The sequence below is a fragment of the Coptis chinensis genome, unplaced genomic scaffold, assembly GCF_015680905.1.
Source record: "Coptis chinensis isolate HL-2020 unplaced genomic scaffold, ASM1568090v1 utg4735_pilon_pilon, whole genome shotgun sequence".
In the NCBI taxonomy this organism is placed as follows: domain Eukaryota; kingdom Viridiplantae; phylum Streptophyta; class Magnoliopsida; order Ranunculales; family Ranunculaceae; genus Coptis; species Coptis chinensis.
The window spans coordinates 32,596-46,324 of NW_028238158.1; the positions used below are offsets into that span (position 1 = coordinate 32,596).

A 13,729-nucleotide genomic window follows, 5' to 3' on the forward strand; every position below is an offset into this window, starting at 1 on the left:
CGACACATAGTATATGAGCACTCAATTCATAGTTTCTAAAATGTGTAAAAATCAAACTGATAAAGAGCATAATTCTCAGAGCAATGCTAAAAAAATATTATAACATGCTATGAAAGAGAAAAAATTCCTGCCCAATTATAAAATCTTCTGGAGGCCTCAGGAAACCCTATGTTACCAAACTAACAGCGTCTTCTGAGCTTACAACAAGAAAAAGAAAAAGAAAAAGAAAAAAAGGCAAGTATGATGGGATATAGCTACATGTACACCACACAGAATACATTTTCAACAGGTTATTTATTCACCACTTTCAGAAGAAAACCTTGCTTTGTTATACTTATTGTGTACACCTAGGTTGCCAGAGGTTCACAAGATTTTTTAGTTACATCTTGCAAACCACAAACCATATTTGCTGGGACTGCGACATCTATCATCTTCGGGTATGGTAGATTTAAATCTGTTAAGAAAAAAAGTTTCAAAATCATCAGTAGTTGTATAGAGCATAATCACAATTCCAAGTTTTCAAGGTGAAGTTTCAAATATGCCTAATCGAGTTCAAATGCTACTACACTTACTTTCCATGATGCTCTTGAATGTATCCTGCCAAAAATTTATAGAAGAAACAAGCACCATGTCAGTTGTGGAGAAATGACTTCTTACAAAATAAATAAATCTTCACAAGTTCTATTATGTATTTTGAAAAGGTTTTGAGGCTCAAAAAGAAATACTAAACTTTGTTATTTAAGCACCTCAGAATATACTTATTCCATGTCCATCGACATCTAGGCAGCTAGAGGACATCCCATTAACAGCAAACCGTTACAGTGAGTCCTTGCTTGAAGCAGATGACATGAATCTAACAAATAAAACATGTTTGGACAAAAACATCCTGACCGTGCAGCTGAAATATATATATATATATAGGGAGCTTTTAATTTATTTAGTTAATTTTGATAAGTAAGATTTTTAAAATTGATGTTGCTATGTTCCCTCATTAGGTGAGCTGTTTAACAAGAAGGGAGACTTTTTAAGGCCAGAGGGTACCTCATCCTTTGTTAGACGAGGATTAAAGAGCATCTCCTCTCCTACGGTGCTAACCTGAAATTCAAGAAAGGTCTGGTATCAGAAGCGGTGGGTATTATACAGCAACATAGACATAATAGGTAAGCAATTTTCTTACAGTGAATCCTTTGTAGTCATGAGCAGGATAGACAAATGTGTCCTTGGGCAGTGTGAATATCTGACAACATAAGCAAAATAAGACAATAAAAAGGATATCTGTGATCACAATTCCATATATCCGACATGAGATCCGAGTTTCCTTAATCCAATACAAATTACAATTCTACTCTCACATTTCATGTCCTTACCTGTGAATGCACTGAATTATAAAGCTGAAGTGAACTTCCTCCCTGTGTATACAATTGAGAGACGGTGTCAGCTTAGTTTTCAGTTTGCAAAAAGCTAAGCTCTCATATCCAACCAGAATAATGACATTACATAAAACTTCAGTAGACCATCAAAATACTTGGGCTATAAGTATCAAAGGATTATTCAAGTCTCCTATTTGTATGTTTTTGTTCTCAAAGTATTTTTCTTAAAGTTCCCCTCCCCTAGTAAATACCCTGAAAAGAGAGCACAAATTTATCAATTCCATGAACCATCGTTATTAGGTTCAGATGCACCTATTCTCTCCATTACATAAACAACAAATACTAATATCCTGTTTCCGCCTGAGAGTAGTAGTAGAGACAGAAACGGCTTCTATCTAGTAGATTTAGGCAGAAAAGTGCATTGATAGTAGCTGGCATGGCAAATCGCCTAGAAGAATATAGATACATAATATAATTTTAACATTTTTTGGTTTCGCAGAAAGATTTCTCTTGTTGCTTTTATAACACTAACATATTTTCTGAATTCGCAGAAAAAGCACCTGAAAATCTGTTCTACCACATCCACGAATGAGTAAGGCATCACCAGTAAATGCCATCCTCGGTTGAGGTTGGTCAGGCCCATCTCCTGTAACATAAGTGACACAACCTAGTGTGTGACCAGGAGTTGCACGCACCTGTAAATATTAAGAACTTGACTTCAGTTGGTATTCATTGCTACTTATTATTTTGCACTTTTGCAGTTAATGTTATTATTACACTGATAGTATAATCATTACGGTGGCTAGCGCTATTTCATAATGATAAGAAGAGATAGATAGCATAAGGTCTTCTTTCTCAACAGTATGGAGGCCTATGAACATTAACCTATTTGAGGTGTCCCCGGCCTGTTAATACTAGTCTAGCTGACTAAACTCTAAAGAGTCACATCACACGACTCTATGCATAATTCTTCACAAGTATTTAGTGCGCAGGAAACCCGTTGACCTATGAACGCATACAATTAGACCAATCACTGCTAAACTTTAAAATGTGCAAAGGATCCCGACAAAAAAGACCACTCTTAGAGGTGCAATGGCTCAGATGCAGTCTTCAAAGTGTATTATGTACTAACGGAGTGTACGGTCTTGCATTGCATGAAAAGATAAAATGTGATACTTCCTGGATGATAGTGATGAGTTCTGCCTCTTCCCCCTATATGTTTATTCCTAAGAATAATATCTACAGTTCAAATAAAAGAACACATAGAATTAGAGAACAATTATCTTCTCATTTTTCTCTATCCAGACAGTAAATTTAGTAACGACATTAACTATTTATTTATGTTTATTCCTAAGAACCCTAAAACTGACACGACATTTTCTAAAACTTCGCCATTACGTAAACTATGTCATAACTCGTGTTTTATACTCATATGCAACAACTGGAATGAAAGTGTAGAATACGCAACTGTTAAGCATATGCAAGAGAAGGTCGGGAACAATTCGTCATTCATATATTTTGGAGTTCTAGTATTAGAAGAAGTGGCATTTGAGGAGCATATTGTGGAAGTAGAAACCATTAAGAGTTCAAAAATAGTGTGGATGAAGGACGAAAGAAAACATATGTATGTAGTCTTTGACAAAAGATATGACAATTATGAACCCACTAATTAGCATAAAGGACAATAATGATGCGACTCTTTGTCTTCCTCATGATGTTAAGCCATCAATAGACAGAACATCAGTGAAAAATACATGTTTAACATAAATGCTTCCACAATAGGACCTGGAAGCCGATTTTCGCCATTTAATTTCTCAAATCTTCAAGATCATATTATGATACACATAGAAAACCAAACCATACGGGAAATGATACCCTTACCTCAAGGAACAGATTGCCGAAATGTATTTTATCACCATGTTCAACGAAAAGATCAGCTTTTGAATTGCTGGCTTTTGAAATAATAGATTTAACTCCTGGAACCTTGTTCTGCAGGAACAAGTCACAACCAGTGGAGAAAAAATAGGTCATAACATGTACCCAGAATGTGCCATCGTTGAAGTGTTAAAACATTCGATAACAAAAAAGACTTATTATATTAAGAAAACCTTAAACAAGATATACAACATCATCCAATACAAGAAGAGTATAAAAAAAAGGGAAGCAGAGGAAGCTAGAAACCTTTATAACACCAGTTCCAGTGACATGATCAGCATGGACGTGAGTGTTTATAGCGTAAATAAGCGTCAATCCTAATTCTTTTATGATGGAGATGTCTCTGTCTGCTGTCTTGTCAACCGGGTCAACCAACTACAGAAATTTCCGTTAGTATGTTCCCCAAATAAGTTGATCAATGAAGAAAACTAATGCTCAATTCTAGAAAATGCAAATCAACAAAATTTCCTATGAAACTCATCGCAAAGGGTTCAAATTAAAGTCCCAAACAAAACTTGTTGCAGCGATATGTGGAGAAAACCAAGGAACAAAATATCACCGATATATATATATCGTTTTTTTGGTATACCAACATCGACATATCTGATATATATCCACCGAATATTAAATCTTTTTTTCCCCGATATATATAAGAATTTCCGATATAACGATATATATCGACCGATATATACGATATAAATTGTTGACTTTGACCGATATTGTTGACTTTGATCGATATATTGTCGATATTTCCGATATATTGACATACAAAACAAAATTTTGACTGGTCACAAAAAAACTGAATATATCCGATATTTCCGATATATCTGATATATATCGGTTTTTGGGTACACCGATATATTCACCGAATTCGATATTTTGATCCTTGAAGAAAACTATAAAACAAGATTATAAAATCATTTTGAAGGACACATAGCAACAAACCATTTAAGGCAAAACAGGTGCAAGTAATAATTACTCAACGGTGTAATAAGTAAACTCAAAGCTTACGAAAAATATAACAAAAGCAAGAAAAAACCATGGGCACAAATTGTGGAAAGAGTTTGCGCACAACTATGTTGTCAGGGCGAGGTGAAGCACTAGGCTTCCCAACTGCCGCCGTGGAAATGGCTTTCACTAAAATTGGCGCCTTGAGTGCCCATCTAACATAGTACTTAAAATAATTTCTTTCCTCGAAATGATCCAAATTACCTGAATCGTCCATTCATCAAATTATCATATTATCCAAAACTTTAAGGCGCCTTGAGTGCTTAGGCTAATTAAGTAGTTAACTAATTATCAACATTCTAATAAAAGAAACTCATCAAATTATCACTATATCCAAACTTTGTCACTTAACAACTTCTATACATAATACATAATCCAATGTATCAGAATTGCCCCACCTCATTAAAATCATCATTGAATATCAATTATTTTACTAGTTTATGATACATAACAAAGAAACAACATTCCCATATCACATTAATGCATCAAAGCTTACCAAAGCTGGTTTTTGAGGGTGAGTAACATCAGCGAGAAGATAAGTATTAGTAGAAGACTCCTTCTCAAACAACTGACGAAACAAAAGCTTTGAAGATGGTACAGAAACAGTAGTGTAATCACCCATTTGTGTTTTAAGACTTGGTCTTGAATTTGATAGTTTTTTTAAAGAAGAAGAAAAAAGATTGGCATTGCAAGCGGTTAAGAGAGAGAAACGAATCATTTGCATAGAAACAAATGTAATTTAAGGAGTGGTATGTGATAATAGTTGTTATTTGAGCTTCGGTTGTTCCGTTTATTGTTGTCGGTGATTTCGTCACTTTTGTTTCGGAGTTAGCTGGTTTTATTGGTTTTTCCGTACGTGTGCGTGACTGTGTAGCTGATGGCCATAGGATACGATAGCGATAGGATACGAGGATTGCCACTTTCATATAACAAGTATGCAAACCGTGGTACGCGAGGTTTTTTATTTTTTCCTCAAAGTCTTGAAACCGTCATTAGAGATCGATAATTAGTATGGTTCTAATTGTAATTATATAGGGGAGGCACGTCTTATATAATTATATTATTTAAGTGATATTAAAGTGACATTAGGGATATTAGGGAGTTTTTTTTTTCTAAATTATTAATAAAAAAGGGCTTGTTCTAAACTGAGGAAGAAAATGGAGAATAATTATATAATTTAAGTTACATAATGGGGGTTCTTCTAAATTATTAATAAAGGAGAGTTCTAATTTTTGTGAAGGAAGTGTTTATAAATTGAGTAAATAGAGAGATTTCAATTTGCCTACTAGATAGGAGAGAGTGGGTTCCTCAAAACCCGGCGGCTATCATATAGTATAGAGATAAGGCCAATAATAACGTTGTTTTTGATGATTAGATTACCGTATTACAAAATCGCTCCAAATATGATATATTCTATATACTAGTGGGGCGTGAGCGGAGAGGGAGAGGGAGGAGTGGAGAGGGGAGAAGAAGAGGGAGAGATTGAGATTGAGAGGGATAAATAGGAGAAGATGAGGACAGACAGAAACCAACCAAGTAATGTTTTGGGCCACCTTACCCCCACCCGTTAAAAGATCGTCCAAATATGATATTCTACGATTACGACTTTACGAGATTTTCGAGGTTGATAGATTTGGACTAGTATTGGCAACGGGCCTCCAAATTGAGTCTTGGGCCTTTTACTACTCCCTTTCGAAGCGCCACTCCAAAGTTCACTCATGGGTGAACAACCGAAATACTTATCACATAGCAGCAACCAGTTTACCACCAATATTCCAGGAAGCATAACTGCCCAGGTAAGCAAGATAAGCATGGGCCCATTTCATGATGAAATAATGTCTGCCTCGACGGACAACACATCAAGATCATTGGCTCAGTCAGTTGGCACTTAGCAGCCGAGTAGCAGAAAAGTGCACTGATAGTAGCTGGCATGGCAAATCGCCTAGAAGAATATAGATACATAATATAATTTTAACATTTTTTGGTTTCGCATAAAGATTTCTCTTGTTGCTTTATAACACTAACATATTTTATGAATTCGTAGAAAGAGCACATGAAAATCTGTTCTACCACATCCACGAATGAGTAAGGCATCACCAGTAAATGCCATCCTCGGTTGAGGTTGGTCAGGCCCATCTCCTGTAACATAAGTGACACAACCTAGTGTGTGACCAGGAGTTGCACGCACCTGTAAATATTAAGAACTTGACTTCAATTGGTATTCATTGCTACTTATTATTTTGCACTTTTGCAGTTAATGTTATTATTACTATATTTGAGTCATACTGTATTTTAGTAGATGGAAGTTCTTCTATATAATCTCCCCACATATATGTTTTCCTTTTCTGATACTGGAACCCAAAGATGCTCTTTTTGAAATCGAACCCATTATGATGTATTCTCACAAATCCTATGTAAACCAAAGTAGGCAGGGGATTAATGCATAAAGATCGTTGATCTTAAACATCTTACCTTAGACGGCTAACCTGAAATAGATGGATATTGTTCACATTGTGTGACGTCATATTCTCTGACCACCTGGATCAATAACATCAAACTGAGCAATGAGAACTCCTATATACCACCCATAAATATATGCCTATATATAAAATGTTCATACACCTTTGGGTCATGAACATCAACTTACTTAAAATATCTATGGTAGAAACATGTACTGTAAGAAGGGCAATAAACCTTAGAGAAAATATTTTGAGCATGACTTCGTCTGAACGGCAGTTTTGGTACCCACGTGCTTTGCAAAGTCAAGAAAAACAATTTAGAGAGATGGTATGGATGCGGAACAAAGCTTCCAGAGATTATCAACTCATATCAAATGCTACCTTCTATTCGATGCCAAGCTCGACCATACAGTTTCAGAGCTTCGAGAAACTTCTTATGCTCTTCCTCTGTCCATCTTTCTTGCTGTTTAGATATTGTGTATGGCTTCCTTGCCTACTCAAATAGAAAACATAGAATGAAACATTGCTTAACAAAGATCTATAATGTTTATTGAATGACTGCTTACATTGTACTGGAATAGCTAGGACATGGAAAAAGTAATACCTTTGATGCATTTTCATTTCATCTCCTTTAACTGAGTTGTAGTTATAGATTGGGCTTCAATATCCAAACTCATCCGCGAACTAATTGTTGTCATGAGAGATGCATCTATGCTGATATTATGCCCAAGTAAAAAAAAAGAGCGGACACAGTAAAACTTCCATTAGGAAGGAAGTGCAAAATATACCTAAAAGAATTGCATATATAAGAAATACGACAAAATTTTTGTAGTTCATGAAGACTAAAAGCTATAATACAATGTAATTATACGAAATCCTATAATGCAAGATGAACACCTTTCTCCTTCATAAGTAATTCCTTCATCAGACCAATGGCGATAGACCTCATTCAAACTTGTTCATCACTCAATTCCATTAGTTAATCTTAGGTATAGCCAACGACATGCATTTTATTGTCATTTACGTACAAAGCCAAAGAAGGCGATTCAAGGGAGGGTCTGATTTAATGTTAAGGGGATTCTAAATACATGGATTTAGTTCTTAAGCAATTATATCTTCTATCATTAGAAAGTTGCAGATGTAGTGCCAAATTCACTATTCAGAGGAACATAAGTAGTAAAGTCCAACTTCTACAAATGATCTTCTTCTTTTTTCTTGTTTATTTAATGGCTTTCTTAGTCCATAAAAGTGCTAATTAAGTGGATTGAGCAAAACCTGTACAGGTAAGCAACTAAGCATGTCAAAATTAGTGTAGCTAAAGGTGAGTGTCAACTTCAACGGCAACACTATGTAAGAAAAGAAAAGAAAAGAAAAGAAAAAAATGAAACAGAGAAAGCAAAACAATATCAGTACGGCATATGGTATGAATAAATAAAATTTCAAATTCAACACCTAGTGCAGCTACATAACTATATCAATTCGTTAATATTGATTGAACTAACTTTCAAAGCGAAAAAAAACTTATATGAAGAAGAGAATGATTATTCAGTCACAAACTCGCAGCCTAAAAAGGCGCCTATGTTGGCACCTAGCACCTAGTTGTAACTGCTTTGGATATGGCCACTGAAGAATCGAAGGAAAGCTCATTACCTGACAAAATGATCCATTAAGACCAGTCCTTGCCGCTGCTTATTTTTTCAGCCTGCTTGCATTTTTCACATCAAAGTAATTAGTGGATCAAATTTTAAAAAAAATCCAGTATTCCTATGGTGCAGAGAATGGTAACTATCTTTATTATTTCTAATAACTTTGAAAATTTGTTTTCTTAAACGATCCTCCTTTAAAACCACCTTATTTCAACTTTCCACTCATATACTTTTACACCTGCTCATTTTCAGTTTATTTGTTGAGAAAATACCTTTTAGAATACGCAAGAAGCATTCTCCAATCTTTACCCAACACACTGACAAAAGTTATGGACTGATCTAGTCATCTAGTTGCTTTACCCCATAGGTCTTAAATTTCCTAGAACCATAGCATGCTGAAGGCGGCTTATGATTCTCTAATATAGGATCTGTAACATGAGGGTCATGAGCTAACATCCAGTCCAGTTCTGCTTCTGCTCATTATGACCCCACCCTCCATCCAATAGGGGCAATAGGTACATTACAACCAATAAGCACTCGAGAAATTATAAAAGTTGGACCAAAAGAAGAAGAAAAAAGAAACTAAACAAATCATGAATCACGAGCTATCCTAAATGCCAGATATGGGCATTAAATAAACCAAATAGCTTAACCATTTCCATGCGGTTCACTCAGACTTCCAAGACCGTTGGGCAAGTGGCGGTGGCAACAAAATACTCTACACTAGTATACTTCTAAACCCTGCCAAAGGAGGTAATAAAATGTCTTAATATAAGTTGAAATGCCATCTCCAAACCCAATTGTTCTCTCTCAGTTGATCTCTCAAAGAATGGATGCTAAAGCGTCTATTATTTTATCACAAAATGGGGACAAATGGAGCATACAGAAACATAGAAAGGGTGGATTCTTTCAGCTTGTATCAATTTTGCAGAGTAATGAATACAAGTTGAGTTCAAGTTATACACCACGATATAAATTACTTTATTATTGAACAAAGTCTACAGAAAATAGATAAACAAAAATAAGGAAAAAACTTATGAGTAGTAACAAGAAATAAAAAGAGTTTATAAGTTTCAGTCCAGAAAAACTGTTTTCTGCCAAACAGCGTTCCTGACGCGTCGTAAATCCCTCCCTTTGAGTGTCCTCCCCAGTCCTTCAAACACCGAAAATGTAGTACACTGCGACCTGGCAACAATCTCATGCGGAGGAAGCATTTCCTCCTCAAACTCTTCATCCACCTCTTCGAAAAAACCAAATCTGTCAGTTTCCAAGCCATTAAACTTATTGGCAGCAGCAGGCCAAACAGGGGCAGATTGATGACCCTGTAAAACTTATTTTGTCATATTTCGCCACTTGTCCTTCAAATCACCCTGTAAAAATATACTTAATTATTATTTTTAAGGGTGCGAGTCCACAGGAAAAAATTTCTAGACGAACATCCAATACAAGAATTACCGCAGTTCTCTCTTCAAATATTTCGTGGTCGTTGTCTAAGATCGCCGACCAGTTCCCTCTCCCATACCTTCACCATCGCAAAAGGAAAAAACAGATCAAACCATTTATTCACATCCAATCGTAACAAAAAGTTTTGAAATTTAGAGAGGAAAAATTTCAAGAACAAGCACTTCAAAATCGCTCACTCTTTGACAGCATCGATTAAAGCTTGTTCTTCAAATGAACTCCACTTCTTAGGTTTTCTCCTTCCAGTCAAAATCCTATTCGGTTTCCTTTTTAAAGGAGTCACGAGCCTCCTCCTTGGGCTGGGTAAGTGTGGACGATTGGGAGATCCTTGAGAAGAGGAATGGATTGTATCATCCTCCCACTGCATCCAAGAAGCACAATGAATAAAGTAAAAAAGGAAGTAGGAATAGAGATAAGAAGTTACAATCAAACTAAAAGAAAGCTTACATGTGTATCAAGCAGTAATTGTAAACTAAAACATGCTATATTCTTCATATTTGCCAGTTCACTTTTCATCAATCATAACAATGGAAATTGACATAAACTGCAGCTTTAAATATATGTGACACTTTTCCATGGTTGAATGCGAGTAATTCGCAAAACAAAGTTAACCAAGGGGCTTCTAGTACATCATCTAAATAACATTGACAATACCCTACCAAAAAGTACCCATGCACAAAAGGCTCAAAATCTAATATATCACCAGAGCAAGAACAATAATTAAAAAAAAAAAAAAAAAAAAGTAATAACAGTAATTAAACAAAACAAAGTAAATGAAAAGGCAACTCAATTTTGCTAAGTTACATTGACACGTATACGTGTGTCAGTATCTGATACGGCGAAATATCAAAAATTGAGGTATATAACATACAATATGTGTTCGTGCATGTCCGACACAGACACATGGATATGTATCTGACACGGATTATTTTTGAAATATGGTGTGTCCATGTAACATAGCAATTTTGATATGCATAAAAGTTCATTTAACTCCTCCAAGAACATATCAAAGGCCCCCTTTTTCAGTGTAGCCATATTCTCTTCTTAATCCAATTGGTTAAAATTTTAATAATGGTCACTGAGAGAACCATACTATGGAATCAACCAAATACCTCAGACTCCAGCCAAAAACTCAAATATTAACCACTCCTGTATTTACACATATACTGTTAACAGGACTGTTCCTTTTGCATCTCTATGTGATCCCAATTATACATCAAGCCACTTATCTACTTAATACCCACAAGCCTATCAGCCTATGGAATCGACCTAAATGAATTCAAAAAAAAAAAAAAAAAAAAAAAAAAATCCTTGAATCTTCAGCAGAAGCTTAGCATATTTTACATCCGTTAATAAGCAAACTACGTTCCCCACAAATATATATATATATATACATGAAAATTGGATCCACTGTTACCTAATAAAACAATATAATTACCAATGATATCCAAAAATTTATGAGACAAGAATTAACGTTCGAGGCATATTACTGAAATTAATTATAAGTACCCAAAGACACCAAAATGACACTAGATAACAATAATAATAGCTACCTCATAAGTACGAGCAGTCCCATTCCTCTCCATCAAGCTAGCTCGTGAAACATGAACAGCTTCACACTCCTTGTCAACAGGTTGAGCACATCTATCCATGTCTACCTCATTACGGTGTTCTGCTGCATGAACACTAGTCGCCTTTTCTTTTGCCAAATCAGCTGATACAGTTGCAGCCGTGAATAAAGCATCTGGAAGTGGGTCATTCACCATATCATGCAAGTCTAAAACACTAGAGTTAAGAGCTTCCTGTATTTTCCTGGACTCAGGTGTTAGGACAAGAGTGTATTTCTTAGTTGTTATATGAGGAGCTCCCTCAACAGAATCCACCTCCATTCGGCTAATTTCATTTCCTGAAAAGATTCCATGATGTTCGTCTAAATTTTCACCCAATGCATCAACAGAAGATTCTTGTCTCCCTCCTACTTGATCAAATATTAGAGTATCATCTGGAAAATGTAACTCAACAACCTTTTCATGCACTGTATTTGAAGCCGATTTTTGAGGTATGCCTTTACCTTTCTCATTCACTTTCGGACATACAGATGTTTGAAATGGATTGTAAGTCATAGTTGTTACACAAGGGTTATCAACAAAAGAATCCACATCCATTTTTCTAAAGTCATTTTCTGAGGCATCACCATTAATTTCACCCAAATTGTCACCATGTCCAAGAAAAGAGCACTCTTCCCCCCCACAAACTTGATTAACTGTCGAAGTATTAGTTAACACGGGAACATCTGTACCCTCCTCGCACATTGTTTCACCAAGCAATTCCAAGAAAGAAGGGCCCATTTCTTTTGTTACTTCTTCCATAAACACTCGAACCAATTTGAGAGCATCATTTCGTGTATCTTTCTTAGAAAAATACTCACAAACACTAACATTCTGCACCGCCACCTCTAGCACATTCGTCAAGTCTTTAGACCAACTTGAAACCAAACTAACTTTCTCCCCTTTCTCCATATCACCCAACCTCCCTCTCCAAATTCTATCCACCGCCTTACGATACTCTTTCATATTTTTCGGCTCCTCTCTCAAGAACATCACCACGCATTCCACCGCAACTGCACAATACGCCTCCTTCATAGAATCCAATATTCCAACACCCTCTCTATAATCCAACTCTTCAATCAATTCAAGTGTCTCAAGTATCTTCTCCGAAACAAAACCTTTTTCTAGCTCCGAACGTATCCTTCTCAATAGAAAAGTTTTCATCATACGGTGGTCGTTAATCGTAGGGGCAAGTGCAGGTAAAAGAAGGTTTATTACATTGTCTTCAATTGGTTGTCGAAGAAGGAATTCAAGAACCCATCTCTTATCTATCATATCATCTTCCATTAAGTTCTGACTGCAAAAGTCTAAAAACAAGTAGAAATAAAAACTGAAAACTCAAATTGAGCAATACCCATGTCTTGGAATCAATCAAAATGGGTAACTAACACATAATTGAAAACATGGTACTTGAAATTTGATTGAATTGCTGTTCTAGGGTTTTGAAAAATGTTAGGGGTAGTTAGGTTTTATTTTTTCTATGCTTTGTGAAAAACACGTAGAAGTAATAAACAATAAAATAAGAAAGTAGATTACCTCTAAAGATAAAAGTTCGATTAGAGATTGAAGACAGATCCTCCCGCCCTGTTTCCTGTCTTTGAATTAATTTATATATTTTCTCAACTGGTTCGTGGAGTAATTTATTTTTATAATTACGACTACAAGATGGGTTTCTTTATATCTCGTAATTATAAATAAATACCGACACATTTGCTATTTATCACAATTTTTTATATATCAAATTTGTTCGCGGCATTTTTTAGTTGATATGTTCCAATATATGGGGAACGTGGGATACATATTACCTTGATTGGAATTCGAACAGGAGCCAAATATTGGGACATTTTTGAAAATTTCTGTTGTTACAATATGGGAATCATCTCACCAATTCTCAGCATCCAGTTTTCCAAGATAGTCTAACTACATCCACACGTTTTATAAAGAATTACTAGTTGTTTTACACATGGAAGGAGACAATTTTTGGTGCAGATGCTTGTGCTAGGCAAGCGGAGGAGAAGCAATGGTAATGGGGTCATCCATAACCACAGAAAGTATTCAATAATGTCTCAATCTAGATGTTCAAATACATCTTTTTAGATAGAAAAGAACAGAACCCTTGTTTCAATTATACCAGTGGGTGGTTTATTCCGAGCAATAGAAATAGTTTTATTTCGCACTTTGACGTAAATAGTTTTTCAAACTAAAATAATTTATGCTTCAAATCTTGCTTCTGGTTTAAGTAG

At 35.6% G+C, this 13,729-nt stretch overlaps 2 protein-coding genes and 1 long non-coding RNA gene across 5 annotated transcripts; all 3 read right to left on the reverse strand.

The window, feature by feature from the left end:
- Window positions 1-275: 275 nt before the first annotated feature.
- LOC147473103 (persulfide dioxygenase ETHE1 homolog, mitochondrial-like) lies at window positions 276-5,253 on the reverse strand. Of its 2 annotated transcripts, XM_086587815.1 has the most exons (9): window positions 4,810-5,237; window positions 3,552-3,680; window positions 3,252-3,359; window positions 1,931-2,065; window positions 1,368-1,409; window positions 1,178-1,237; window positions 1,042-1,095; window positions 573-597; window positions 276-454 (listed from the first exon to the last, which is right to left on the reverse strand). In XM_086587815.1, the coding sequence occupies exons 1-9, from the start codon at window positions 5,035-5,037 to the stop codon at window positions 348-350; spliced, it is 888 nt and encodes a 295-aa protein (XP_086443941.1). In that variant the 5' UTR covers window positions 5,038-5,237; the 3' UTR covers window positions 276-347. The 2 variants fall into 2 exon arrangements, with proteins under 2 accessions (XP_086443941.1, XP_086443942.1); XM_086587816.1 differs by lacking the exon at window positions 1,931-2,065 and having other exon boundaries at window positions 4,810-5,253.
- Window positions 5,254-6,240: 987 nt separating this feature from the next.
- LOC147473104 (uncharacterized) lies at window positions 6,241-7,051 on the reverse strand. Its single transcript, XR_015210578.1, has 3 exons — window positions 7,008-7,051; window positions 6,786-6,851; window positions 6,241-6,501 (listed from the first exon to the last, which is right to left on the reverse strand). It is a non-coding gene; the product is annotated as an uncharacterized LOC147473104 (long non-coding RNA).
- Window positions 7,052-9,299: 2,248 nt separating this feature from the next.
- On the reverse strand, window positions 9,300-13,172 carry LOC147473105 (uncharacterized). 2 transcript variants are annotated; one of them, XM_086587819.1, is made up of 5 exons: window positions 13,023-13,172; window positions 11,433-12,793; window positions 10,059-10,240; window positions 9,874-9,940; window positions 9,300-9,788 (listed from the first exon to the last, which is right to left on the reverse strand). In XM_086587819.1, the coding sequence occupies exons 2-5, from the start codon at window positions 12,771-12,773 to the stop codon at window positions 9,750-9,752; spliced, it is 1,629 nt and encodes a 542-aa protein (XP_086443945.1). In that variant the 5' UTR covers window positions 12,774-12,793; window positions 13,023-13,172; the 3' UTR covers window positions 9,300-9,749. The 2 variants fall into 2 exon arrangements, with proteins under 2 accessions (XP_086443945.1, XP_086443946.1); XM_086587820.1 differs by having other exon boundaries at window positions 11,433-12,783; window positions 13,023-13,162.
- Window positions 13,173-13,729: the final 557 nt, after the last annotated feature.

What these genes read in the sequence shown, in the direction of transcription:
- LOC147473103 (XM_086587815.1), bottom strand. Translation starts at nt 5,037, where the DNA reads ATGCAAATGATTCGTTTCTCTCTCTTAACCGCTTGCAATGCCAATCTT. An exon ending in ACCCTCAAAAACCAGCTTTG is followed by an intron (nt 3,681 to 4,809) that starts GTAAGCTTTGAT and finishes AAATTTCTGTAG; the next exon opens with TTGGTTGACCCGGTTGACAA. An exon ending in ATAATTCAGTGCATTCACAG is followed by an intron (nt 1,238 to 1,367) that starts GTAAGGACATGA and finishes TTATGTTGTCAG; the next exon opens with ATATTCACACTGCCCAAGGA.
- LOC147473105 (XM_086587819.1), bottom strand. Translation starts at nt 12,773, where the DNA reads ATGGAAGATGATATGATAGATAAGAGATGGGTTCTTGAATTCCTTCTT. An exon ending in GGACTGCTCGTACTTATGAG is followed by an intron (nt 10,241 to 11,432) that starts GTAGCTATTATT and finishes TCTTGGATGCAG; the next exon opens with TGGGAGGATGATACAATCCA. An exon ending in TATTTGAAGAGAGAACTGCG is followed by an intron (nt 9,789 to 9,873) that starts GTAATTCTTGTA and finishes ATATTTTTACAG; the next exon opens with GGTGATTTGAAGGACAAGTG.